Consider the following 25,443-nt stretch of genomic DNA (forward strand, 5'->3'; position numbering starts at 1 on the left):
CAAATCGATCGCATATTACAGAAACAGCCACTTGATTTCCTTCAAAGCCGATAATTCAAGAGAAATGATGAAATTAAATTGAAAATCGTTCGCTGGGTCATGATTGTGATTCGGTCTGAATTGACGACCAAAAACTGAAATGGAGTCTCATATTTACCTATTTTTATTACAGTAAATGCATTTTGCTTGTTTGATTTATTATTTTTATTATTATTATTATTATTATTATTATTATTATTTGATTCCCTTCTGTTAATGTAAAACACTTTGAGAGTCATCATTAGAGTGTAATCATGACACAAACCAGTACCACCCCCCACCCCACTGTGGGGGTGGTGTCGTGGCGGTATTTGACCCCCCCCCCCCCCCTCCTCCCTGGGTGCAGTGATCAGCGTGGTGGTGGGGGAGATGGTGGACAGGAGCGACCTGGCGGCGGCGCTGCTCCCGGCGTCCCCCGCGTCCCACACATCCACGGCGCTGTCGCAGGACGTCCTCACCGTCTTTCAGTTCCACAGCTACGTGCTGCAGCACAGCGTCCAGGACATGGAGACACACCTGCTCAACCTGGCCAGAGAGGGTAGAGTAATAACAGTATAATAATAATAATAATATCTTTTGGCCATGGGTTACTACTCTACCTACATTCTCAAACATACTTAATTGAAGGATATGTGTGCTTATTACACCTTAAGACTTTGCTGTTATGAGAGAATGTGAAAGAAACATTGCTAAATATTGCTCTATTTTCTGTTTTGTTTTATTTAGATGAAACTCTTATTCGAACTATAAAACTAAAGTGGGTGGATCAAAGGCCAAAGATTTTAATTAAGAGGATAATATCAATAATATTATAAATCATCAGAGAGAGAGAAAGAGCGATATTCATTCTCCGTGATGTCTGTGTGCTGCTCAGGCGTCTTCTCCGAGGCCCTGGGAAGAGGGGACTCGGCCCTGTGTCTCTCGGAACTGGATGCAGTCCCCGCGTCCTCGCTGTGGCCCCGGGCGTCCACCCTGAGGGCCCTGGCTTCCCTGCTCACCGCCCAGGACCCCGAGGTCCTCGCGGCGGCCTCCGCCTACCTCTCCTCCGCTGCCTCGCACGCCCACTTTAGGAGCAAGGTCGGTAGCGTTGCTGGGCTTCTTCTGGAGAGTTTTGGGGGATTTAGGATTCCTTGGATATTTGTTTACTGTACATGTGAATGTGAACAGGCCGTCGAGTGCTTCATCCAGGCGCTGTCGGAGGCTGGAGTCCAGAGCCAGAGAGCCGCCTGCTCTGCTCTCAGCTGCCTCCAGGTCAGTGGACAACACCTCAGCTGATTTACATATAGTGCCATTTCTTTTCCCTGCTCTTTTAGTACTTTAATTAATATTGTTTTCTCTGACCTTTTTGCTTTATACTGAAACCTTGATATATTTTTGATATTGCTTCAGCCAATCTACCAATCTTTTGGGGGGGAAACCGGTTGAAACGCCGAACAAAGAATCTGTTCATTGGGCCAACTAACTACGTTAGTTGTCGTTTATTAGGGTTCCACTGCAAAGCAGGGAAATATATTGTAATTGCTGGAATTCCTATGATTATTATTTATCTGTTTATTTATTTGTTTGTTTGTTTGTTTGCTTATTTATTTATTTCTCCTGTATTTTGTCCAATAACTCGTCCATACATTGGTAACTTTTTGTCCATTTCGCCCATAGGGGGCGAAGTGAAGCTTTAAACACATATGCAGCTGGACATTCTGAACAATTTTGCAATTGGGACCTATAAGGTCCAACGATAATTCTTTCCCGCTATTTTGAAATTTTTGAAAAAACTTCAAAAATGTTCTTCTCGAGAATCAAAATTTGCAGGGCAGGTCCACAGGATACGCATGAAAATAGTTTGAGAAAAGCTTAGGGATGGGTCAAAAATTGGCTCAATTATTAGGCAATCAGTTTTAAAAAATTGGCAAAAACATGACATTTTCTGTAATCTCATGACAGTAATAAATCCACTTGAAATGTTTCAGGGCAGCCAGAAACACGATGGTTCACATGTCTACCAAGTAACATGGTGATATCATGATATTTGAAGAAAATATTAAGATATCAGTCCACAACAAAAAATTTACACAAAGCCTAAACCAAGAGCGGCTCTTTGGCCTGGAGGTCACTGTTTGCCCACATTACAGACTCTACCTTTAAGGCTTTTTGTACTGTCCACATGGCACAACTTCAGAGGCACAGTTCCATTTTGTCATATCGCTGGTCCCAACCAACCACAGGGACACAAAAAAAAAAACACCTCTTGGCCCACGGTGTTTCAGTCTAAGGCTCATTGCTGCCATCCAGGTGGAGCTAGAGAAGTGCAAGGTGTTACAAATGTGTGGCTGAACGTAGTGCGCACAATGTCGCTTTTTTCCTTCCATTCCTTGTCATTCAGGGAACCTGGTCCATTGCTGCCATGCAGCTATATTTATTATTAGTAGTCGTAGTATTATAATTATCATTATTATTATTATGCTTCATTTGGGCGTCCATTGGGCTTACAATGACTATCTTAAAAAAAAAAGGTTGCAAGGAAGGTGCTTGATTTTTCTTTTGCTTGCTTTTTTAACAATCTTTAAAAGAACGATCACTAACCTTGTGCACCTCTTGCATCTCCCCCCCTCTCCTCTCTCTCTCTTCAGGCCGTAGAGAGTATCAGGGCGGTGGTGGCGCTGTGTGACTCAGCTGATGAGGAGCTGCGTCACGTTGCCATAGAAACCCTCCTCACATTTGGTGAGTGAGAGACTCCACCAAAGCAACAAAAAGACAGATAGTTTCAAACAGATAACTATTAACACCACAATATTATATTATATTTATTTATATTGTTTATTGTTCCTTTCTAGGTTAGGGTTAGGGGTTGGATCTATCTATCTGTTATAATTAAACAAAGAATCTGAGCCATTTAGAGCCCGTGTTGGATGACATATACATATGTATGTATGTATGTTTGTATGTATGTATGTATGTGTGTGTGTATGTATGTGTGTGTGTGTGTGTGTGTGTGTGTGTGTGTGTGTATGTATATATATATATATATATATATATATATATATATATATATATATAATTAATTTTTTAATTTTTTTATTTCCGTGTCAGGTGAGGAGGGTCAGCTGGCGTACGAGCAGCTGGACGCCGTGCCGGGGGAGATGATGCGTCTGAGGACGCGGCGAGGCAACGCTGTCACCACCGCCTTTTGAGGGCCTCCACCCTTGTTCTTAACCCCCCCCACCCACACATCCACTCATCTGTCCATCCACTGATCCACTCCTCCATCCATACACTCATCCACTCATCCATCCATACACTCATCCCTCCATCCATCCACACTTGGCGGATTTGTTAAGTGGCGCTTTGATAATGCATCGGTACACTGCTCTTAATAACTGTTCTTCTAATCGATACAAGGGGACATCATTGAACCTTTATTATCATAATGGACACGCCACACAATGACAGAAGACATGCCATGCTACACCCCCACCCCCCTCCAAACACACACACACACACACACACACACACACACACACCAATAAGTTTGAGCACAGTTCTGGTGAATGATGTCTTCTAAAAGAAACTGGCGTAGAGCAAACGCGCCTTAATCTGAGAAGACACCTTCCTCCATCTCCTTTGACTATGTGCACGCACCCCACCCCTCCCCCACCCCCCGCACCCCCCACGCGCTTTCTGAGCCAGCCAAAGCGGCCGTCGCGAGCTTCAGAGCGTGAGATTGAGCACACACCTCGGCCCCCACAGGGTGTCCACAAACTGTGAAAAACGGCCTCAGAGAACTGAACTGCAACACAATATGGATATCAAGCTTTTAATGATCACCTGATCCTGATGACGTCATGCTATTCGAGATTCTGGTCTTTGGGGTCTTTGTATTATAATTTTGTTGGTGATTTCATTAGTCTTCACATTTTGTGCCGTTTTATTTTTATTTTTTATTTTTTTCCTCACTGTGGCAGGCGTGTAAATATGGCAAGTTTTACACAGGCAGAGTAAACATGTGCTGGTGTATTCAAACTGGATTTTTATTTTTTCTGTTTTTAAAATGTTACATTTTACGTTTTCAGGGATTCTTAGCGCCGTTTGTATGGCTGTCTAGTTGTCTAGTTGAGACAAAAAAGAAAAGATGGGGTCCATGTTCTGGGGTCCAATGTGAGGCTCACTTCATAGTATGATTTATAGTTTACCAACGGGGACAATGTTCGGAGTGAACAGGGATAAAATTAGTTAGAACGGGTTAAATAATTCACTCAAATCAGTTGAGAAGTCTCATACTTGCAGTTTGACAAGTGCAATTTATTTCTGTACATACTTTATGAGATTCATTAATGGTGCATTAATGATGGCATTAGATGAAGTGTGTGTTTGACCATTTGGGCCTTGATATGGTTAGTAGGCTCATTCCACACACACACACACAAACACATTTTTTCAACATTTTTTTTATTGTGTTCCTTGTTTAATCGCAGTTTAAGACCATTTAGAAAACTCGGCACTTTCTGCATAACTGTATGAAAACAGTGTTTTTGGAAATCATAAATGTGTAACTGTAATTTTGCTGTAGCCAAATGCTATGGGAGGCAATTCCAGAATGAGGCTCATGTTGGAGGAATTATCAAAAGGAAGTGTCTTGTTCATTGATTTTCAAGATTTCTCGCTTCCTTCACTTCCTAACCTGTACTGTGTGTGAGGGGGAAACTGACCCCAGCGAAGCCTCCAAAATCCACTTTACCCACTGCAACTGTACTACTGAGTCAAAATACCAACTCTGTTCACTCCACTTATTTATTGTTTATTTACATATTGGGATTCTAATATTTTTTAGCGTTAAACTTTATTACATAATAGCGCAGATAATTTTCACATTATGTAAATAAATGTTATTTATGTTTGGATAATGTCTAGTATTTGAAAATTGTTTATGCTTTTAAATAAGCATCAGAGTTATTACCACAAAATAATGGTTAATAATTGATTTGGAGTTTATTTTTAATTGTTCCTAAATATACTGAATGATTATTTTGAAGAACATTGTGATAAAGGATTTGCTTATGGTGTAAAACTATTATAGATTTGCTATTTTATTCTTCCCTTAAATGGCCCCATCCCAATGGGATAGTATATTTTAAAAAAATGTTACTTTCTTATCCAAGTAATTAAATCTAACCAAAGGAGATAAAAAATAAAGAGTGATTTCTAAGGTTCCACCAATTATGAATGTATTCTTAACATACATCTGCATTTTGGACAGAATACCTGCCTCAAGAAGCACAATTTAAAAATAAGAATAAATAACAACATTGGTATAGTGTGTAAAATCACATTTGGTTATAGCTGCACAGCCCAAAAGCCATATTAATTTAAACAAATAGTGGAAATCTTTTTTATTTTTTGAAATATGTATTTTTGGTATTATGAGCTGTAGATGTGTGAAGGCTACTTAAAAGTATAGGCTGCTTTTAGATTATTTTCTATGCTGAGGTTGGTTAACCCTTTGTGCAAAATATGATCTTTTATTTGAATCTCAAATTTTTATTTGGCTTCTTTAATGATGTGAAGAGTGTCCCAGTATTTTGGTACGAGACCCGTTCCACTGCCTCATCCCATGGCTCAGTGGATCTTTCCTGAATGAGTCACCTTCTTTCAACCTGTGGCTCAAGATCTTTGTGATTCCAAGACATTTTAATTGAAAGTAGACAGTGACTTTAACAATAATTTGATAGTTTGTTTAGGATTTGTGCTCAATGGCTTCAGCTGTGATTGCATTAAGCTAGTTGTGCATTTTTTTTTTCCTCCATCCGGATCCACAGTATTCATCAATATCATCAAAAGTTGCAATAAAGTTTATTTTTGCATATTTATGAAAACTAATCACTGTGTGCTTTCATCACTTGCTGATTAAAAAAAAAGTATTTTAAATATATACTATATATCCTATATCCTATATTTAATAATTTTGTATCAGGACCATTCTGCATTATTTAAGCAGTCAAGGAACCATTATAACCAGTATAAGAGAGAAGAGAATTCATTATTAGATGGAGGGAGGAGTGAATTCAATTCAATTATGATGGGGAACTCTGAAGGTACCACGGCGCCATCTGCTGGCAGGATAGGGGTAGAACTACAGTCCCTTAACATAGTTCCGAAAAAACTAGAACCAAACATTAAAAATATACTTTCGCAAACTAATTACTATAGAAAGTGTGTATTAGAAAGCATCATAAAGTTCTCTTCATCCTCCTTTGGTGCAGATGCCATGTCATTTCAGTTCATTGGTTTTGTCTGTCAAGAAGAAAAAACAAAATTGAATGCCGTCTCAAACTGATTTACTTTTGTCCACAAGCAAAGTTGTGGGCAATTTTTTTTTTTTTTGAGAAAATTCGATGTAATCTCACTTTGTGATAAAACATTTCATTTGACTGCAGACTTGGTTCCTAGACATAACACCATCACACCAGGGCTGGACTGGGAGTTCTGTTACGCACAGTGCTTATTTTGCTTTGTTCAATTAGGAACGGAGTAAAATAAAATAGCCTGAACCCAAAATTTAAAACTGTGGGATGCACAGCAGTGTGCATGCTGGTGTGCAGATGGCATAGGCCCATAGCGGCCCAAACCTTTGTGGCACCAAGTCTCGCTGAGCTTGATTGGTCTCCCCCAATCATTTGATTCACAGGGAGCTATTATGCAAAACTCTTTCCAGTGCTTGTGCATTTGTCTGACGGGTCTAACACAAAAAGTGAAAGACAACTCAGTTTGTGAGCTGTCAATTTTCTGAAAACATGTGGCAAAACATGCTGTGCAGATTTGAAGCCCCTTCCTACGTCAAGTGGGGTTTCAGTAGAATTGTAACCGCCCTCCATGATCATACACAGGCTGCAGAAAATAAGAAGTTCTGTTTCCTAGTAAAATAAGTCCATTTGTATTTACATGGAGACAGCACCAAGACCATCAAGTCGTTTGTCATCCCCGATTAGTCTCAGTGCAGCCTGTGCAACAGCTGTTTGCGTCTAACTAGCAAAATACTTTTACTGGACTTGTGTAATATTAATCTGTCCCATCATCTGAGTGAAGAGTATTTGAGTGGTTTAGATTTCTCATTTAGTTGGTCACTGACAAGAGCCGTCTAAATAGCTTTACAAGGCAGGCTTGTATTAAGAAGGGCCTCCAAATTGTCAAGACCGCAATCATTTTGGAAGCACAAAAGCCAAGACTACACCTTTCAGGTGAGTAAAAAGAGCTAGGGTGTACACCATGTTAACAGCTACAGATAGTATGTATCGGTAAAAGAATTTGTAGAAGAACTTGTCCCAAAATGTTACATTACCTCCCATGAACATTTGCATAGAAAGTTAATAAATGAGGCTCCCGTTTCACTTAAGAGGCATAATCCAACATCTGTTTAGGGAGAGTACCAGTGTACAACATTACAGACAAGCTAGACATATTTGAGCACCTTTTATTCAACATTGCATTACACCAGCCAACCCAGTGTGATGCTAAACTGCAGAGCTGCCATGTTTCAAGGACAAACTAGTTGTGAAAATTTAGATGACCTCAACCCAGCAGCTGAGGAATTATGCACGCCAACTACTGCCTGCTCAGGGCACCAGTCCCACAAAAGCAGAGTCAACTGAACCATGGAACAGGTTCTGCAGTCAATGCCACAGCTTAAAACAGGAAGTTATTAAAATCAAACAAAGTTTACAAGAAATGTACATACATGGCAAATAAAATATACAATGCCATTGGTGAACCAAAAGCATCTCGACGGGGCAGCCTTTTAATTCAACAAAAGCTGCTTCAAGACATCGCAGGTGAAGAGTATCGTGTAGCTCAGGTTCTACGCTCCCTGGTGAATATTCAAACGGTAGAAATTAGACTAAAAGACAGTCCCTCACAATATTCCTGTCAGTTCACTGAGGACCTAGCTTCTTCATTGTCCGATTCCACGTCCTCTGAGTCACTGCCATAGTCAGGCTCATCTTCCTCATCCTGATCAGAACCGGCACCTTCCTCCTCAAGGGCGATCTCCCTCAGCTCCTCCAAGCTGTCGGGACCCTTCCCAGTTAGTCTCTGAAAATAAATTATATATTTTAGACCGATTTATCACTCTGAGGCAAAGAAGGTAATCCATGCGGGTCCCACCTCAATCATGTCAGCCATGTACTGCACATGTTGCACCAGTTCCTGCAGCTCCTCGTTCTCCCTCGTCAACTGGGAAATTTGCTCTTCCTTGGCCTCGACATCTTTATGCAACTGTTCGGGGGATAAATATTCCATTTCAAGGAATTAAATAGACAAGTTTAACAAGTGCAGTCAGCTCAGGGGTTGTACAAGTCCATCACTGGGAGCGTGGGAACCACGTAACTAATGGCTAAACATTAAGTTCCTGCTCAGTAATTAACTCACCTTTTCATTTTCTTGGAGAACATTGTAAAGGGCCTTTCTGCGCTCCTCTGCAACCTCTTTCCAATAAGTAGAGGGGGGAGTTTCTAGATTAGCAGGAGAGAAGTTCAGTCATTCACCAAGCTGAACGGTTTGGGTGGGCTTTACAAAAGTCACAATATTGCGGTGCGGCCGACGAAGGGGTGTGGTCAAGCCCTGGATGGGCCGAATTAGCACACAAGCGCCGCAGAAAGCTTTAATAATGTCTCTATATTGCAGAGTTCCTTGGTCTGCCACCCTTTGATCGACCAGATACTATATCCATTAATCTGATTACTTCAGAGGAAAAGGAATACAATACATTTAAAAAATAAAGACTCAAATTACCTTTGACCATAAGCTCATAGGCTTCATTTGAGATTCCATCTGGTGTGCACAGATCAGTTTCGGTTTGTGTTGATTTGACTTCTGCCTTTACCCTCTTTGAGCCCCTTTCTTGGTCCACACTCCACTGTTTCCGTTTGGGAATGATTTTCCCCATCTGGGAAACATCAGCAGAATCTGTTGCTTTACACAGAGTCATTTATCCTTTGCACTCATTTACACCAACTCGGGTTTATGACAAATCTGAACCGCACAATTTAAGTTCTCTGCATACCTGCGGTACCTTGGCCATGCTCTTGTTGATAACAGAAGGCTGTAGGACCTGCAGGGTCTTCCTGGTGTGGCCCATCGTCTGGTTGGGTGCTTTAAAAAAGCTCTACAGGGTGAAGGGTTATCATTAAATTTCAGTGGGACACAGATATCCCTCCCTCAAAAGTGGCACTTTTCCCAGAGCCGTGTGCACCCTCATGCCAGCCAGATTACAGGCTTGACTCTAGTTACACCTTCACCGACAGAGGTGCCAGGTGAGACCGCTGAGCAAGTCCACCACGCAGGATGGGGCGAGAAGCGTGGGAAAGGGGCAGGGCGAGCTGAGTCCCAACCAGGCTGCGTGAAAAGTCCCACGCTGAGCACCGTTTCTGGGTGATCATTTTACTGTGTACGACCTTTGACAATGGGCATGGGAAAGTGCCCTCCCTAAGCTCATTAGACACAGGGGCCATGTTTAGATTGGTTATTGTTTGGCACAGACAGGAATCCAGTCACAGAGGATAACTCAATACTTGTGAAAGTTACTGATTCTTTATCAACTCTGCTGGAACCACAGAGGCTGCACGCAAATAAAACCGTAGAAGAGCGTGTTTAACTCACATTTTAGCTTCTTTATCTTAAGCTAGAGTTTACACCACTTTATATATAAAGCATATTCAACTGGCAGCCTGCGGGGCCAGATGTGGCCCTACTGTAAACCTAGACAGGACATTTCAACACATTTGAAAGTTAGTAATGATAGAGTAGATGTCAGAAATGCAGAATAAAAACATTCTGAAGCACTATGTATAGAGCAAAGACTATACAACGCAAAGGAATTTGAAGAGTTGGCTTAATTTAAGACACTTGCGTGATCGTGTTTTTTGATACAAGTAGTCGGAAGAGTTGGGGGTTCCTTGTCAACATTCCGGCCTCGACTGCAACAGGTGGGAGAGCTGGTCCGACACAGACGACGAGCACGGCGACACATAGAAACATGGACACTTACCTGTATGTTCTCCGAGGACCTCTCCCCCTGCTTGGCGGCTCTGGAGCTCATCTTCCCCGAACGGCCTGTTGATAAATCACGGGACGACGTTCAATTACTGGAGCATTGATCTCGCGGACAAACACAACGGACGCCGCGCAGACGTCAGCGAGCACACGCGTCGCCCCCGCGGCTCGTTTCGGTTAACGGCGTCACGTTAACGAGCCGCCGTTGGGCCAAGCCGGCTAGAATAGGCGAAGCCTCCGTATTAGGCAGCTCACGAACGGCGCCACACGCAGTAATATGTGTAAACACAACTCGCTTCGGACACAGAAGGGAAAAAGGGGAAAAGGGGGGAAAAGACGCCGGCGACCGCGACGGTGTCGGCGGCGTCGTCGTTACCTTGAGACGTCCTGCTGCCTTCAGAGCGCGCGCCAGGATCTTAAATACGCCCGTCGTGTCACGTGGTACACGCGTCACTCCGGAGTCTTTTTTTTATTTATTTTATTATTATTTTTTTTTTACCTTATTGATGATTTAATATTTGAATATTGCAAAACGGAAGAAAGGCTCAACTGAATTAATTGATGTAAATCAAAAGGCTTTAAAAAAAATAAAATAAACGTGTATAAATAATTCAAATATTTATACCCTAACCGTCTTATTCGCTGTCATACGTTCAACGCGAATGAAGCAGCGCGTGACCGAATTGACGTGACGTAATTAAATTATTACTCGTTTTCAATTTGTGACGTGGACTGTATTATGTTTTAGGTTTGTTAAAAATGTTGAACCTCAGCTGATGCTGCATTCCACTGAGCTCTCCAACTCGGAGAAATCCGATGTCCTAGTGGGAAAACGGCAAAGGCCCCTTGGAAAGTCCAAGCGGCCATTTAAAATCGGAATTCGGAGTCGCAATGGAATGTGGGAACGCACGGGTCCGAGTCTGTCGACAACAGACCTGACGTCACAGCAACACGACGTCACACACCGTTAAAAGGGGCATTCGTTTGAAACCGATCTTACTTCGATTTTAAACTACTCCACTGGTTTTCGTGGTCATCTACGATTTGTATCTTGTAGTATTCACCAGCTGGCCATAAACAACACGCATTTACCGCGGGGCGGTCGTGGTTTTCGGGCTAACGGAGCCCACTCGGAAGCGTGACCCACAAAATGGGAATTTCCGAGTTTCAAAGGAACGCGTCAAACGGTTTTTTTTTCACGAGGTCGCGTGTTGCCGTTGTTTTTCCACGCGGTCACGTGACCACCTACGTCATATCTTTGTAGCGGAGTGTGCGGCCATTTTGGGCAGCTTTTCCCAACGACGAGGCTTTTGCCATTACCAGGCACAACGAAGAGTTTAAAGAAGCAAAAACCAGGGGACGTTTGACAAAAAACAACAACAACAACTTAACTATGGCGCCGCCAGGAGACAAACCACGGCACACGTCGACTAATAGAACGGAGGACTTCAGCTGGATTGTCGATTTATCTTGACATGGCATGGTGGTGGCGGTTGTGACGACGGAAGAAAAGAAGAGAAGCAGGAAAACATCTCGAAACTCCCGACGAGAAGGAGACTCCGCTCGCCCCTGTTGTTCGGTTACACCGGTCGTTGGGTTCTAGGTCGCCTGGTTGGTTGTCGACGTCGACATGTTTTTAAACAACGCAAATTAAAAAAAAAACAAACAAAAAAAAAACCCTCCAAAAATGCTAACTCCGATCAGAACCAGTTAGTCCGTGGACCAAACAGCTCTGTCTCAGACCGCGCGGGGGGTGGGGTGGGGCGTCGCGTTGAATCCGGCGAAAAAAATGTAAACAAGTGAAAAGATGACCGTAGCACACCTAGGCCTCAGTTATGCCGATCAGCCAAAGGGTAAGATGTAGCTAGTTAGTAGGCCCACTACTAGTTAGCGTTAGCGTGACGTCATCATGACCCTCCACAGCGGCCGCTCCACGGGCCGCGGGCCGAGTGGACGGCACTAATGTTATCAGCGATCAATAATGGTATCGGGTGCCCGCGTGCTCTGGCATCTGCGTTTCCCTGCCATGTGTGTCCGCACCTGCAGCACGCTCACCCAGTCATTGCTGAAAAATACACGCGCGATACACAAAACGACAGCCATGCAGAACGAGAGACTTTGAAATATGACCCCCCCGGCAATACAACAGTAGTCTGATCGCAAGTTCGTGTAGACTGAAAATCTATTGGTATGGGGTTTTGATCGTAGCAACCCTTTCTATTGATCTAAGTACCATTTACTAAAAGAAACCATATATAATAATTTGAGTTCGGTGCCAAGTAAATGTTGACTAAGCGTCTGACTCCCATTGAAGTCATGTCTTAAACTAACATTTCAGATTTAAGGAAAAGGGAGATGTAGTCTTATTTAATTATCGTTCCCCTCCTGCATATTGGCCCCTCTACAAATATTAAAATGACTTAGCCAGGATTATTTTCTTTTTTGACTCGTCTACCTTTTTCAGTTGCTATTTTAGGGGGCTAGTGAAGTATCAGTTTATGCGTTGTTTCTAGGCAGAATAGCCAGCTACATCTATACCAAGGCTTAGACAAAAGGGGAGAAAAAAAAAGTATACTGGAAATATTCTGTATCAGAGAAAGACTACCATCAAAGCCTCACCATGGGGGACCCAACCTCACGAAGAAATCAAACCAGGAATCGACTTCGAGCTCAGTTGCGAAAGAAAAGAGAATCGTTGGCTGATCAGTTTGACTTCAAGATTTATATAGCCTTCGTATTCAAAGAGAAGGTGAGTCCCACACAATTAAAGAATGCAATTATGCTCACTCGTTAACCTTTTGTGCCGTTAACTCTGTATTTGTAACTTTGGGGTTTATTTACGTCAATATTGATCTTTGTGCTTGGATTCCCCCCCTCCCAGAAAAAGAAGTCAGCACTTTTTGAGGTTGCTGAAGTGGTGCCAGTGATGACCAACAACTATGAAGAAAACATCCTCAGTGGTGTGCGGAATTCTGGCTACTCGCTTGAGAGCTCCATACAACTCCTGCAAAAGGATGTTGTGCAGTTGCATGCCCCCAGATACCAGTCAATGCGCAGGGTGAGACAAGGCATAAACATGAAAACGGTTTGGTTCTCGAGTATTTGGTTTGCGTGTTATTTTTTAACATTGTGTTTCCCTTCTTATTGTCCCAGGATGTCATAGGTTGCACACAGGAGATGGATTTCATCCTTTGGCCACGCAACGACATTGAGAAGATTGTCTGTCTCCTGTTCTCCAGGTGGAAGGGGGCTGAGGATGAACCTTTCAGGCCTGTTCAGGTTAGATCTGAATACTTTTGTCAGATTGTTGATCATTTCTATATTCAGAAAATGATATAAAATGGATATAAAATCAAGGAAAACTATATATAATCAACATTACATATGTTATCATAATTGGTACACAATTGTCTCATAGTAGGACATGGCTTACATTTCAGAGTACAAAACATGAACGACACACTATGACACCCTACTGCCTTGTATTGTTAATTTTGTACTGCAGTTTTTAGTACTTGTGAAATTGGCATTGCAGTTGTTAAACAGTTCATTGATACTAGTAACAAGCCTTGACATTTGTGTGCAACTTTGTTTGTTTTGTTGTTTCTGTTCCCGGTTCCCTTTTTTTTTATTTTTTTTTTTAACCCATTTTCAAATTAACAACTTTTATTCCCTTCCCTGGTATATATTGCTTATAATAACAATCTTGTTTTTATTTGTTTATTTTCAGGCCAAGTTTGAATTTCATCATGGAGACTATGAGAAGCAGTTCTTGCATGCTGTGGGCCGCAAGGACAAGGCTGGAATGGTCATGAACAACCCCAATCAGTCTGTATTTCTCTTTATGGATAGACAGCACTTGCAGGTGAGTCAGCCAATGTGGGGGAAAATTTAGTATTAATTCATGCCTGAAGGTTTTTTTTTTAAATTTAATGCCTAAGTTAATTGAGTATTCTTTAGTGATGTGATGACAAGTGTGCCTAAGACAGATTCCAACAATAGTATAAAATGTATTTACATTTGTCTTGTTTTCCTCTGTTTGTGCCGCGCAGACTCCTAAAACCAAGGCAACAGTTTTCAAGCTGTGTAGCCTCTGCCTGTACCTGCCCCAGGACCAGCTGACCTGCTGGGGTGTTGGAGACATAGAGGACCACCTCCGCCCATACATGCCTGACTAGGGCCTCCTCCTCCAACCAGCCACTTAGGGAAGGCCCCCTCCTCTATCTCTGACTGAAGCAAGTTGACCTAGTCACCTCCACTGTCCTCCATCCAATAGAAATGAACTTGTGCTTGGATCCCTCCTTTTTTTTGTTACCCATTTGTTTTTCCCTCCATGACGCGAGGCTCATTCGATTACCGTCTTTTGGTTTTGCTCTCACCCCTGGCGTTCTCTCTTCCTCACGCTATTTTTTTGGATTGGCTTTCCCTACTTGTGTTCGTTCCTACCTGCCTCCTTCCATACCCCTCCTTCTTACCCATCTGGTTTTGTTCATTAAACCTGCACAAACATTAATTTTGTTTTGTTTTATAATCATTTTTTTTGTTTGAGTGGTTGGTTGTTCTCTTGGAGCCGCATTGTCGACAACACCTGTCAACTGAAGGAACTCTTATGTTGCATCACAACAGGAACAAACAAAACAGGTCTTCATGGTGGACGTGTTAAGAATCCTTGCTGTCACGAAAAGGAGCTTGTTAGTATTGTCATGGGAGGGGGTCAGAGATACCAAGGGGGATTCTAGAGCAACTTCAAGCAATCTTTTTTATTGTGGACAGGCATAAATAGGTGTTAAAACATGTAGAAGCAAAAAAATAACAATAACAATATTTGTCAAATTCATCGGGTGTAGGTTTGCTTCTTTCTGATTCTAAACCTTTTAGGTTGTTTATGCTGGACTTTTTGTGTCATTTGCTTTCCTCTGAAACATGCTAGTTTGGCCTTTGGTAGAAATTCTAGAAAGTTGAAATACAAACAAAATGCTGCAACACTGTGGTTAGTTGCTGAAGGTTGTTGTCTCCATGCAAGCTGTTTGTTATATTCATCCAAGCTACTGAAATCTGATGTTTTCCTTTTTTGGCAGGGGTGTGGGTTGGTGGAAATTAAGACACTTAGAAACTAATGTTTAAATTTAATGTACCTAACAAGACCTGATCTGATTTATCTTTGTGAGAATGAATATAATCTGCAGCGGTACTTTTGACTTTTTTTTTTTTTCCTCAAAGAATGAAAATCACAAATTGTTTTGCTTTATGATTCAGTATGTTCAGGGTTTAAAGTTCATTCTTCTGAGTTTATTCTGTAATGATTCTCAAGTCATTTGCTGAACATATCCCAATACAGTGCAAATTTTGAAAGTACTTGTCTTTATTTATTGCATGTGCACACATTGAACAATTCAGAGTTTATGGTAAATGCATTTCCACTGGCACTTTCACAGAAAAACATTGAACAGTGAGAGGAATCGTGAGCTAGCCTCGTGTGATCATTGAAAACTTGCAACAAAGCCATTGGATCCCAAAGTTATGTACAGTTCACTTTAATGACCAAACTTATTTGACACCTTAATGAATAACATTTTTTTGACACTACCCTCAGTACATATTGTTATTACAGACCGGCACATAGAGTGGACAGTTTAGACTAGCTGCCAAGGTGCTTTGTGTGTCTTCCTTGAGCAATGATCTTCCCTGTAGACTTGTTGGTGAGGTCTACAGTTGCAAATGCCAAGGTTCTCCCTTGCTTTAGAACCTGAGCAGTGATCAGTACATCCTCTCCAATCTTGGCAGCGTTCATGTACCTGTTTCAACAACATTTTTTAAAAGGCTTATCCTGACAATGACTGACATAATTCTTCATGGCACCAAATGGATGCACATTCAACCCCCCACTGTTTAAAATACTCACGTTATGTTCATGTCAACACTGACGCCGGGGGCCCCACGCTCACTGTACATGATGGCTGTGGTCGAAATGACGTCGACAAGTGTCGCTGTGAGCCCTCCGTGCAGCGTCCCTCCGCGGTTTGTATGTTCCTCCTCCACCTTCAGTTCACACACCACCTTCCCTGGGGCGGCAGACACAATGTCTACCTGAGGCACAACCGGATTAGACATCATTGCTCTTTGGATTCATAACTGTAAATAGTATTCCCTATTGAACACTATGTAAATATCGTTGCACTACTGTAAATACATACACACGCTATATACATATTTTATTTATATATTTTATGTTTGCTTGTGTGTGTGTGTATATATATATATATATATATATATATATATATATATATATATATATAATGTTTTTTTCTGATTAATTAATTAAAAAAAAATCTTTCGATTTTGTTTTGCACAGCCCTCGGTGTTTGCCCCTTGTCATTTCACTACATGTATGGTCGGCATGTGATGAATAGAAATCTTGAATCGTGTATGAATGGCGAGTAGCAGGTGCATAGAGAACTTCGATAAGAACAACCCAAATAGCGACATTCTCAAAGGTCGTTTCTTCACCTGCAGCCTACCTTGCCGAGGACCTTGTCGAAACCCGGGCTGTCTACCATCGCTCGCATGATCTGCTTTAACGAATTCAACGAGAGCGACACCATGATCGATATCACAAAGTCAACGTCGACCTTGTAGAGTTTACAATGTTTTTTTCAAGTTGATCTGGAAGCTGCTCCACTGACTAAGCGTTCCGACTTCCGGTCTTTGACATGAAACGTTGGTTCCGGTCCGTCGAGTTGGTTTCAAAACGTGGCGTGGCGATTTGTACCGGTAACCACTAATAATAGAATTACAGTATAATACATGCAGTTCATTAAATGTATAAATATATGTATATATAGTGGCTAGCTATTTTATATTACTAATTTGTCAGGGTACGAAGTTTTGTAACGCGAATTCACCCGGACGCCATTAGTTGATGCACATGGAACTTTGGCACCAGTACGAACTCGCTCTCTGAGATATGGAAGAAAAGAATCGTCTCTGTGAGGAGTTTGCGAAGATAACGGACACGGACAGTGTCGCGGCTCAGTGCTACCTGGCTGAGAACGGCTGGGAGATAGAGGTGCGGTATGTTGACTTTAGACTGGTTTCTGTTGTTGGGTTTCTTCGGAACGCTCCGGGCCTCACCGGGTTCAAAACAAGATTTGCCATGAATGGGATGTGTTGGACGTCCAGGTGCGCACACTGCACTCCCCGCATCCTGACACACCCAACAGTATGGAAACATCTTGCTAACACAAGCTAGACGGTGCTAATATGATAGAGTACTGTGTGTGTGTGTGTGTGTGTGTGTGTGAGTGAGTGAGTGAGTGAGAGAGAGAGAGAGAGACACACACACACACACACACGGCCATCCCCGCATCACGAGCCTCCTCCTCACCCACTTTTCAGTTTTCAAAGATGTGCAGTAGTCTGAGGCTCATCCCACAGGGTGAAACTCTCCAATATTAAGAGCGAATATCTATTTAACATCCCACAGTGCCATGGCACACAGATTATACATATTGTGGGAAAGATCAAGATCAAGATTTTTATTTGTCACATACATATACATACTTTCATACATATATGCAGTGAAATGTAATGCAACGCACCCGGTGATAGCACACAATATGTCCTAGGAAAAAAAAATAAAAGTAGAAAATTCCTTTCTAATAGACCGACTTACTGACTCCTAAAACGTAATACAGTAAGTTGAATACTTGTAGAATAAGATAAAAATATATAGAATAAAATACAATAAAAATAAATAGAAATAAAATGGAATAGATAGAAGGAATATGCCTATGTATATACAGATATGTGCATTGAAGTGGCATGTGAATTAAAGTGGCATGTGAATGTGAATAGAGTGAGGTAGTGTTTGGATTATACAGCACAGTATACAACAGTACGGCGCAGCAATACGGCATCACAAACAACCCTGAACAGTGACACAGTATGCGGTACAGTATGCTACATACAGTACAGTGGGTAGTGGAGCCTAGTGCATGGCTCAGTTAGGACCCCTGGTGAGGTCAGCGTTGACAGTTCTTATGGTTTGAGGGAAAAAACTCAGTCTCAGTCTCTCTGTTCTCGCTGTGTGACTGCGGAGGCGCTTGCCTGACCGCAGCAGCTGAAACAGTCCGTTGTTGGGGTGATGAGGATCCTTCATGATCCTACGGGCTCTGCTACTACACCTCCTGGTGTATAACTCCTGCAAGGGGGGGAGGGTAGTTCCAGTGGTACGTTCAGCTGAACGCACCACCCTCTGCAGGGCCCGCCTGTCCTGGGCAGTACAGTTCCCAACCCAGGCAGTGATGTTGCCTGTCAGGATGCTCTCCACTGCTCCAGAGTAGAAGGACTTGAGGATCCTCACCGAGATCAGGAATTTCCTCAGCTGCCTGAGGTGGTAGAGACGCTGCCTCGCCTTTCTCACCAGAGTGTCTGTGTGAACAGTCCATGTTAAGTCCTCTGTGATGTGGACTCCCAGATATCTGAAGCTGCTCACCCTATCGACAGAAGTCCCATTAATCCACAAGGGCGCGTGCGTCCTCGATTGTGATCCACGCCTAAAGTCCACAATCAGCTCCTTGGTTTTGCTGACGTTCAGGTGTAGGCTGTTTTCCTGGCACCAGAGTGACAGGTCAGCCACCTCCTCGCGGTAGGCCTTCTCATCGCAGTCGGTGATCAGGCCCACGACCACGGTGTCGTCAGCAAACTTGATGATGGTGTTGGAGCTGGACCTGGCCACACAGTCATGTGTGTACGGGGAGTACAGTAGGGGGCTGAGGACGCAGCCCTGGGGGGATCCTGTGTTCAGGGTGAGGGAGCTGGACATGTACTTCCCCACCTTGACCACCTGGGGGCGGCCTGTGAGGAAGTCCAGGATCCAGGTGCACAGCGGAGCATTCAATCCGAGCTCCATCAGCTTGACAGCCAGTCTGGTGGGGACGATGGTGTTGAAAGCTGAACTATAATCGATGAACAGCATTCTCACATAGGCCCCCTTCTGGCCATCCAGATGCGTGAGCGTGGTGTGCAAGATAAATATGTATTTCCTGGGGATCACGGCTGAGAACAGAGGGGCTTGTAAATTATTATTCAGTCAACACATTTGTACATGTGGCTTATCCTCAAGGGAACTTATTGAAAAATATTGTACGATAAATTGGGAACTCTTCATTTGGACTTAAAACTCACTGTCAACACATTTTTCAGAGAGCTCTGAACTCCTTCTTTGAGACCGACATGGAGAAACTATTTGAGGTAGAGGATTCACCAGAGAAGGACAGCAGCCCCAAAGACAAGAAGAGGAAGTCTCACCACAAGTCTCAAGGAGATAGGTCGGTAACCTTGAATGAAGTGCGACGCCTTCTAGTTTGGGCTCTTTCATTTTGCAATTCCAATCAGGACTTTTAACTTTTACAATTGATCACAGTCCTTATCAACATAATTAACATTTATTTTTAATTTTTTTTTACTCCTGCAGCGTAGACCTGACCCAGGATGAGCCAGCCTGTTCAAGTGGCGCCAACGCAACGGAAACAAAACAAAAATCCCCAGAGAAAGACGATGGCAAACTGTCTCTGATCTCTTGGAACGTGGACGGACTGGATACGGACAATCTGGCAGAACGTGCAAGAGGCCTATGCTCCTTCTTAGTCCTGTGAAGCTTTGTTTTTGAACAATTTCTCTTTGTTGTTGTTTTTTTTTTTTTTATGTCTGAGCCATCATTCAATTGTAAAGTGCTTTTTAAAATACAATTGTATTTGATATTTAGCTGTAGGGTTAGTAGGGGGACATTTAGGGTGACTAAACCATTTTTTGTGTGTATCTGTGAAATATTTTTACCATTGTGCTCTTCCTCCTGTGTAGATACACTCCTGATGTGGTGTTTCTACAAGAACTCATTCCGCCCTACATCCAGTATCTGAAGAAACGGGCAGTAAGCTACACGTTCATTGAAGGTACATTTAGATCAAATGGTGTAGGTAAAGGAAAATGGTGAAATGCCAAGTAGGCACGTAGCACATTTGTCAGGAATTGTACCTCACAGTGATCATCAGCAGGCTTCCATAAGTATGAGAAACTGTTTTTTCGTTTCCATGGCCTTTTTAAAATGACGTTCTCCTGGTTATCCTATGATCCAAGTGGCATGAAACCATGTGAAAGTAAAGTAAAACGTACACCGTTTTCCCCCTGATTCCTTGCGCTGACCTGATTTGCACATTAGGTGGTGAGGAGGGTTACTTTACTGGGATCATGCTGAAGAAGTCCCGAGTCAAACTGCTGGAGAGTCAGATTGTGGCCTACCCGACCACCCAGATGATGAGGAACCTGCTCGTAGCTCAGGTTTGTAATGTGTACTGTTCGACTACAACTTCCCTAATCCACGTCTACTTTTTTGGTCCAACTCCCTGCTTTGATTTAGTTCCCCTGGATTCTTTACCGTTGGCCGTATATCGTTTTCTTTGGGGACCAGGTGACGTTTAAAGGCCAGCGGCTGTGCCTCATGACGTCCCACTTGGAGAGCTGCAAAGACCACGCAGCAGAACGGATGAAACAGCTGAAGGTGGTAATGCAGAGGATGAAGGAGGCGACCGATGACACTACAGTCCTTTTTGGAGGGGACACCAATCTTAGAGACACAGAGGTTCGTTTTAAGTCTTCTAATCAAGCTCAGGGGTAGGAGTCGTCTTTTTTTTTTTTATCCCTTATTGATCTTTTTTTGAAAGCTTGAGGTCAAAGACATTTGACCTCAAACCCTCAACAACTGGGGACAAAATGAGAACAATCACAGATCATTATGGTCCATAGAATGATCTCCAGGCTCATTCATAGCTCTGCTCTCTGTGGACTTTGACCCCAGGTGGCCAAGGTGGGGCTGCCCAGCGGCGTCTGTGACGTGTGGGAGCGCTTGGGAAAAGAGGAGCACTGCCGCTACACCTGGGACACCAAGGCCAACAGCAACAAGAAGGCCCCCTATGTAAGCCGCTGCCGCTTCGACCGGATCTATGTCCGCCCGGCCACCAAGGAAGGAGTCCCAGCCCTGCTCCCGGACCACATGGCCCTGGTGGGGCTGGAGAAGCTGGACTGCGGCCGCTTCACCAGCGATCACTGGGGAATCTACTGCAGCTTCTCTGCTATGTAGCAGGGCTCACAAGAAAGCTGCAGGATTTTACGTTTTAAATGGTAAATCTATATATATATTTTTTCTCTTTTAAGAAAGACAGCTTTCATTACAGCCCTGAAAGGCACTGTGTGTGTGTGTGTGCCCTCCACTGCTTTCTCTGAAAGCTCATGGTTAGCCTCATCTGTGCTTCTTGTTTCCTGGCATGACGGGGCTATGAGTTGATTTGTTATTGATTCTCATCCTGAATGATTGTTGCTTTAATTGCTGCACTTGCACTAGGTCTTGAAAGGCCAAAATAAATAAAAATTCCAAATAAAACAGTTGATTATTGTAAAACCTATCTTTTGTTCTATAATTGATCGCAATGGTACTTTGTACATACATAATAAGGTGCGTTTTGGCAATCTGACCACTAGAGAGCGATAGCGACACTTTGCTCTGACAAACCTCTATATAGAGCAGTGGTTATTAATATTTTATTTTCTGTTAAACACCCTGTTTCGTGGGGTGAGCATTTAGGAAAAGAATATGTTGCAAAATATGCACCACCAAGTCTCTAATACATGAAAAATGGATGGATACATAATACCTGAATGATGCCTCAGGTTGCATTTAGGGGGTTAGGTACGAGTTTGGCTAGGCCTTGATATAAAAACTTGAGAAATATAAAATACTAAGTAGAACAATAAATGAGCCTTGGTTAACTTAAATATATATAATACATTTAAAATACATAATTTAAAAAGCCGTTTAATACATTAGCATTTAACATGACAGATAATGGTGGTAGCATAATAGATACTGTGTTCTTCAGGGAGGGGTTAAATTCTAATAGTTTTCCGTGTTTAGAAACAGTCCTCCAGAGGTGACCTAGTTTGCCTCACTTTGTAATAAAGCACCGCGGTCTTCCGCTCCTCCAACCAGAGAAATAGCAGAGGAAAGATGGGGCAGCAGGTCTACGATGGTACAGATGGAGGCAACAGCTGTCTGGTCAAGACAGTGGTCATGTGATTTATGCCAGCGGCCTCTCAATCCCTTATTCCTCCCTCCTCTACACATTAGTTTAAATCTGCACATGACTCTCCGTCTGAATGATCATATGTATTCCAAAATGATTGCTTCTCCTTTCCTCCCTTAGTCACTCAACTTTCTCTCCCTGAGAAATGCTTTCCCAACACCAGGGTCCTCATCAGTGTATTTTTGGAGCTTGTCGCCGAAAGCATAGCCCACGGTGCTGGCCAGCACTGTCGTTTGACGCCCGTCAAGGCCAATGTCCTGCTTCCGTGTGGACACATCCATGGCTGACGGGCGAGCTCCAGGAGGATGTTTGTCCTCTGAGGTTGAGGAAGATGACGGATCAGACACAAGGCCGACCCTCACCCCTCCAACACAGATCAGTGGGTTCGTGTGAAGGACTCCGGGGCAGCACATGGAGCGATAAAACGCAAGAGGAATGTGGGCTTGTTCCTATTTGATTGATAGACTAGGCTATTTCGGAGATGCCGCGATTCTGCTGTGGTTGGGTGTCAAGAGCAGGTGGCAGTGGAATGGAGGGCGGGTTTTGACCATGTCTGTTCGATACCACACACACACACACACACACACACTCACTCAGGCCCTGGTACAGATCTCCTGTCACCACCGAGGCAAGGGCAAGTGTAAATGGTTCACTGGGAAATCGCTGGGACAAAGTACACCCAGAAGCGACATTATCTCTGGCAATACAGTCCTGGTGCTGCTGCCTTCCTTGCCGAGTTATTTGCTAAACCTCCATCCTTTTTGGAGGACTGGCGGTCTGCAACAAGCCTAGATGGACGGGACGAATGGGAACCGTCTTTACAAAAGAATTGTATTGTCAGAAAGAGGAACATTTTCCTTCCAATAATAAATGGGGATTATCTGTTTAGTGGACTTTCAAACCACTTTTTTCTTCTCGACATACAGTACATTAAAAATTCATTTCTCATCCAAAACAATTTCCCTAGGCTTCACAGTGTGGAAATAGATCATGTATATAAAACAGATAGAGGGAAAAGCCAACTGAGGACAATGACTCAGACTCTTAGATAGGGTCTCTTTAAGTTCTACCAATCATTAACTGGGGACAATGAAGAGGGGACTGGACACTAGCTTTGCCTGCACATCAGTTCTGATGCCAACATTCTAATTCATTGTGGATAAATACGTAATTAACTTGGATTTTGAACGTGTTTTAAAATAATATGATAGTGTGCTTGTTTTCAGCAGAAATGAAAAACAAAACAAAATAAATGTATGGGTATGCATTTTTTTTTTTTACATTTTGAGCTACTGATGTTGTATATTTAAATGTGAGTTATCAGTCTTCCATAAAAAAAATAAACAAGCAATGGAATTTAAAAAAAAGTCTGACAGGTTTAATTTCTCTCATAAATAACACTGAACAAGCATCGTACAGCGATAAATACCAATATTCATACACTGTAAAAATTCTCTGTATTACAAAATACAGTTTGTGTGTAATGCACTTGAAACAGAAAAGGAAGTTAATCACTTCATAGTACCTAAGTGACCCTTTCGGTTCATATCCCGTGGTTTGGTACCGAGAGCTCTCGTGTGCAGTTACATCCCAGACTGGGGTCTTGCGTGGGTTTCTATGAAATATACTTTCCTTAGGAATCTGTTGTTGCATAACTATATCTAGGTTAAGTACAGATGCTGATGAAACAACTTTAGTGTAAAACTGCTCCAGTTATTTTAAAATTTGCCACATCCTCTAGATTCACAAACCAAAATAGGATCATGAAAAATATGGAGATGAAGCATGTCCGCGATCTCATATTTGTTTTTGCGTTAAACATCCTTTGTTCCACTCTTTTTGCAAACAGACCAACTAGGAGATTGACACATTGTTTGGAAAGGTGTGCACACACGTACATATATACATATATATACATATATACACACATATACATATATACACACACACACACACACACACACACACATATATGTGCACACATGTATATATATTATATACACATACGTATATATACATACACATAAATATATATACACATACATATATATGTATATATATTTATATTATATTAAAATGATATATCATGTGAAATCATAAATTCAATATATAGACAGTATATTCAATTATATTTATATACATTTCTTAAGTATAAGAATCCTAGTTTTTTTTTAAAGATTTGTTGGAATTCAATCCTTCTGTTCTTATTGAAAATCTGCAGTAGGCACTGAATGGGGCATCACGAAACCTTAACTTCCACAGGACAACTGAGCTACTGGTTTAACAAAGACATTGTGGAATTGGTTTAAGAAAGACTACTTTCATCAACTAGGAGCTATTTGCTGAAACGCCGAACGTCTACAAATCACCTTTCAAAACAAGGTGTAAAGCTGCTTTGCTCCTTTCTTCATCGCATCACAGGCATTGCAGAAATGTCTGTCAGAGAGGCAGCGGGAGGTAAAAGGCATGTAGAACATCGAAGAGCAAGCCTGTGAATGTTTGTCTTTTGGAATCGGGCAGATTTTCCCCAATTGATTATTGATTAACACTGAAAGTGAAGAGCAGTTCTAATAAACGACAACGATTCTATTGGCTGTCTCTTCTTGCTCGTAATATTCAGAAATTATTGCTAAATTGCGATAGGATTGGGGCCTTTCAACCAGCAAGTAGAAGTTTCGTTCTGATATTCGCACAATTCTACAGCCTTTCAACAGACTTGACAGAATGGAATGTCATTTGTTTTGCTTGTTCATTTTGATGCCTGCTTTAAATAAAATGAAGAAAAAGGAAATTTGAGCCAGCCAGCAACACAGTCTTGTGTGAACTATAAACAGGGACATGGAGACATATTTCATGTAGGAGCCCTTATAATTCCTCAATCAGACTTTGCCTGAAGAGCAGCATCACAATAATATACGTAATAAAAAATAAAAGTATTATCACATTCATCAATAAGTTTCCATTTTGTGTTTGATTGTCAGCTTTGAGATATACCATCTAGGAATTTTAACTGTCTGGCGTAAAACTTCTCACCATCTCACAATATGAAACTATTGTTTTTACTATGGTAGTGGGTTGTGCAAAACAAACTGAGATGTTCACTGTTGTGTGGTTAGGAGCTAAAAAACAAACCTTCACATATAAATGAATCAATTATTTCCTTCAATATAAAGTATACATTAGTAAAACAAACAATACGTCACATACACCCTTCGCTCAGGAAGGGAAT

At 42.2% G+C, this 25,443-nt stretch overlaps 5 protein-coding genes across 6 annotated transcripts in view; 3 read left to right on the plus strand and 2 right to left on the minus strand.

Annotated features, from left to right (window-relative positions):
- The window catches only part of ripor2 (RHO family interacting cell polarization regulator 2), a gene marked incomplete at both ends in the record, with an annotated part of 48,564 nt that extends 45,337 nt beyond the window's left edge, over positions 1–3,227 (plus strand). The window contains 5 exons of the mRNA XM_080016828.1: positions 386–577; positions 914–1,116; positions 1,207–1,290; positions 2,667–2,757; positions 3,127–3,227. Of these exons, the coding sequence (XP_079872954.1) occupies positions 386–577; positions 914–1,116; positions 1,207–1,290; positions 2,667–2,757; positions 3,127–3,227 (671 nt within the window). The remainder of the gene's footprint in view (positions 1–385; positions 578–913; positions 1,117–1,206; positions 1,291–2,666; positions 2,758–3,126) is intronic.
- Positions 3,228–7,485: 4,258 nt separating this feature from the next.
- Positions 7,486–10,491, minus strand: gmnn (geminin DNA replication inhibitor). The gene is made up of 7 exons (XM_080016171.1): positions 10,454–10,491; positions 10,073–10,137; positions 9,089–9,190; positions 8,818–8,971; positions 8,455–8,537; positions 8,191–8,301; positions 7,486–8,118 (listed from the first exon to the last, which is right to left on the minus strand). The coding sequence occupies exons 2-7, from the start codon at positions 10,121–10,123 to the stop codon at positions 7,954–7,956; spliced, it is 666 nt and encodes a 221-aa protein (XP_079872297.1). The 5' UTR covers positions 10,124–10,137; positions 10,454–10,491; the 3' UTR covers positions 7,486–7,953.
- Positions 10,492–11,361: 870 nt separating this feature from the next.
- cUnh6orf62 (chromosome Un C6orf62 homolog) lies at positions 11,362–15,432 on the plus strand. Its single transcript, XM_080007555.1, has 5 exons — positions 11,362–12,826; positions 12,959–13,135; positions 13,231–13,356; positions 13,808–13,942; positions 14,130–15,432. The coding sequence occupies exons 1-5, from the start codon at positions 12,698–12,700 to the stop codon at positions 14,253–14,255; spliced, it is 693 nt and encodes a 230-aa protein (XP_079863681.1). The 5' UTR covers positions 11,362–12,697; the 3' UTR covers positions 14,256–15,432.
- Positions 15,433–15,448: 16 nt separating this feature from the next.
- On the minus strand, positions 15,449–16,768 carry acot13 (acyl-CoA thioesterase 13). The gene is made up of 3 exons (XM_080007569.1): positions 16,596–16,768; positions 15,980–16,164; positions 15,449–15,872 (listed from the first exon to the last, which is right to left on the minus strand). The coding sequence occupies exons 1-3, from the start codon at positions 16,677–16,679 to the stop codon at positions 15,716–15,718; spliced, it is 426 nt and encodes a 141-aa protein (XP_079863695.1). The 5' UTR covers positions 16,680–16,768; the 3' UTR covers positions 15,449–15,715.
- A 225-nt stretch (positions 16,769–16,993) lies between these two features.
- Positions 16,994–21,518, plus strand: tdp2b (tyrosyl-DNA phosphodiesterase 2b). Of its 2 annotated transcripts, none has more exons than XM_080003078.1 (7): positions 16,994–17,143; positions 19,282–19,406; positions 19,553–19,729; positions 19,939–20,030; positions 20,297–20,415; positions 20,546–20,716; positions 20,933–21,518. In XM_080003078.1, the coding sequence occupies exons 1-7, from the start codon at positions 17,042–17,044 to the stop codon at positions 21,212–21,214; spliced, it is 1,068 nt and encodes a 355-aa protein (XP_079859204.1). In that variant the 5' UTR covers positions 16,994–17,041; the 3' UTR covers positions 21,215–21,518. The 2 variants fall into 2 exon arrangements, with proteins under 2 accessions (XP_079859204.1, XP_079859205.1); XM_080003079.1 differs by having other exon boundaries at positions 17,009–17,148.
- Positions 21,519–25,443: the final 3,925 nt, after the last annotated feature.

The sequence above is a fragment of the Zeus faber genome, assembly GCF_960531495.2.
Source record: "Zeus faber genome assembly, chromosome: 1".
NCBI lineage: Eukaryota > Metazoa > Chordata > Actinopteri > Zeiformes > Zeidae > Zeus > Zeus faber.

Excerpts from the sequence above, each read along its gene's own strand:
- tdp2b (XM_080003078.1), top strand. The coding sequence starts at position 17,042 with ATGGAAGAAAAGAATCGTCTCTGTGAGGAGTTTGCGAAGATAACGGAC. Across the intron at positions 19,407-19,552 it reads CACAAGTCTCAAGGAGATAG|CGTAGACCTGACCCAGGATG; the intron begins GTCGGTAACCTT and ends TTACTCCTGCAG. Across the intron at positions 20,416-20,545 it reads GGAACCTGCTCGTAGCTCAG|GTGACGTTTAAAGGCCAGCG; the intron begins GTTTGTAATGTG and ends TTTGGGGACCAG.
- gmnn (XM_080016171.1), bottom strand. The coding sequence starts at position 10,123 with ATGAGCTCCAGAGCCGCCAAGCAGGGGGAGAGGTCCTCGGAGAACATA. Across the intron at positions 8,302-8,454 it reads TTCTCCAAGAAAATGAAAAG|TTGCATAAAGATGTCGAGGC; the intron begins GTGAGTTAATTA and ends TCCCCCGAACAG. Across the intron at positions 8,119-8,190 it reads ACATGGCTGACATGATTGAG|AGACTAACTGGGAAGGGTCC; the intron begins GTGGGACCCGCA and ends ATTTATTTTCAG.
- acot13 (XM_080007569.1), bottom strand. The coding sequence starts at position 16,679 with ATGGTGTCGCTCTCGTTGAATTCGTTAAAGCAGATCATGCGAGCGATG. Across the intron at positions 16,165-16,595 it reads TCGACAAGGTCCTCGGCAAG|GTAGACATTGTGTCTGCCGC; the intron begins GTAGGCTGCAGG and ends GTTGTGCCTCAG. Across the intron at positions 15,873-15,979 it reads AGTGTTGACATGAACATAAC|GTACATGAACGCTGCCAAGA; the intron begins GTGAGTATTTTA and ends TTGTTGAAACAG.
- cUnh6orf62 (XM_080007555.1), top strand. The coding sequence starts at position 12,698 with ATGGGGGACCCAACCTCACGAAGAAATCAAACCAGGAATCGACTTCGA. Across the intron at positions 12,827-12,958 it reads CCTTCGTATTCAAAGAGAAG|AAAAAGAAGTCAGCACTTTT; the intron begins GTGAGTCCCACA and ends CCCCCCTCCCAG. Across the intron at positions 13,943-14,129 it reads TGGATAGACAGCACTTGCAG|ACTCCTAAAACCAAGGCAAC; the intron begins GTGAGTCAGCCA and ends TGTGCCGCGCAG.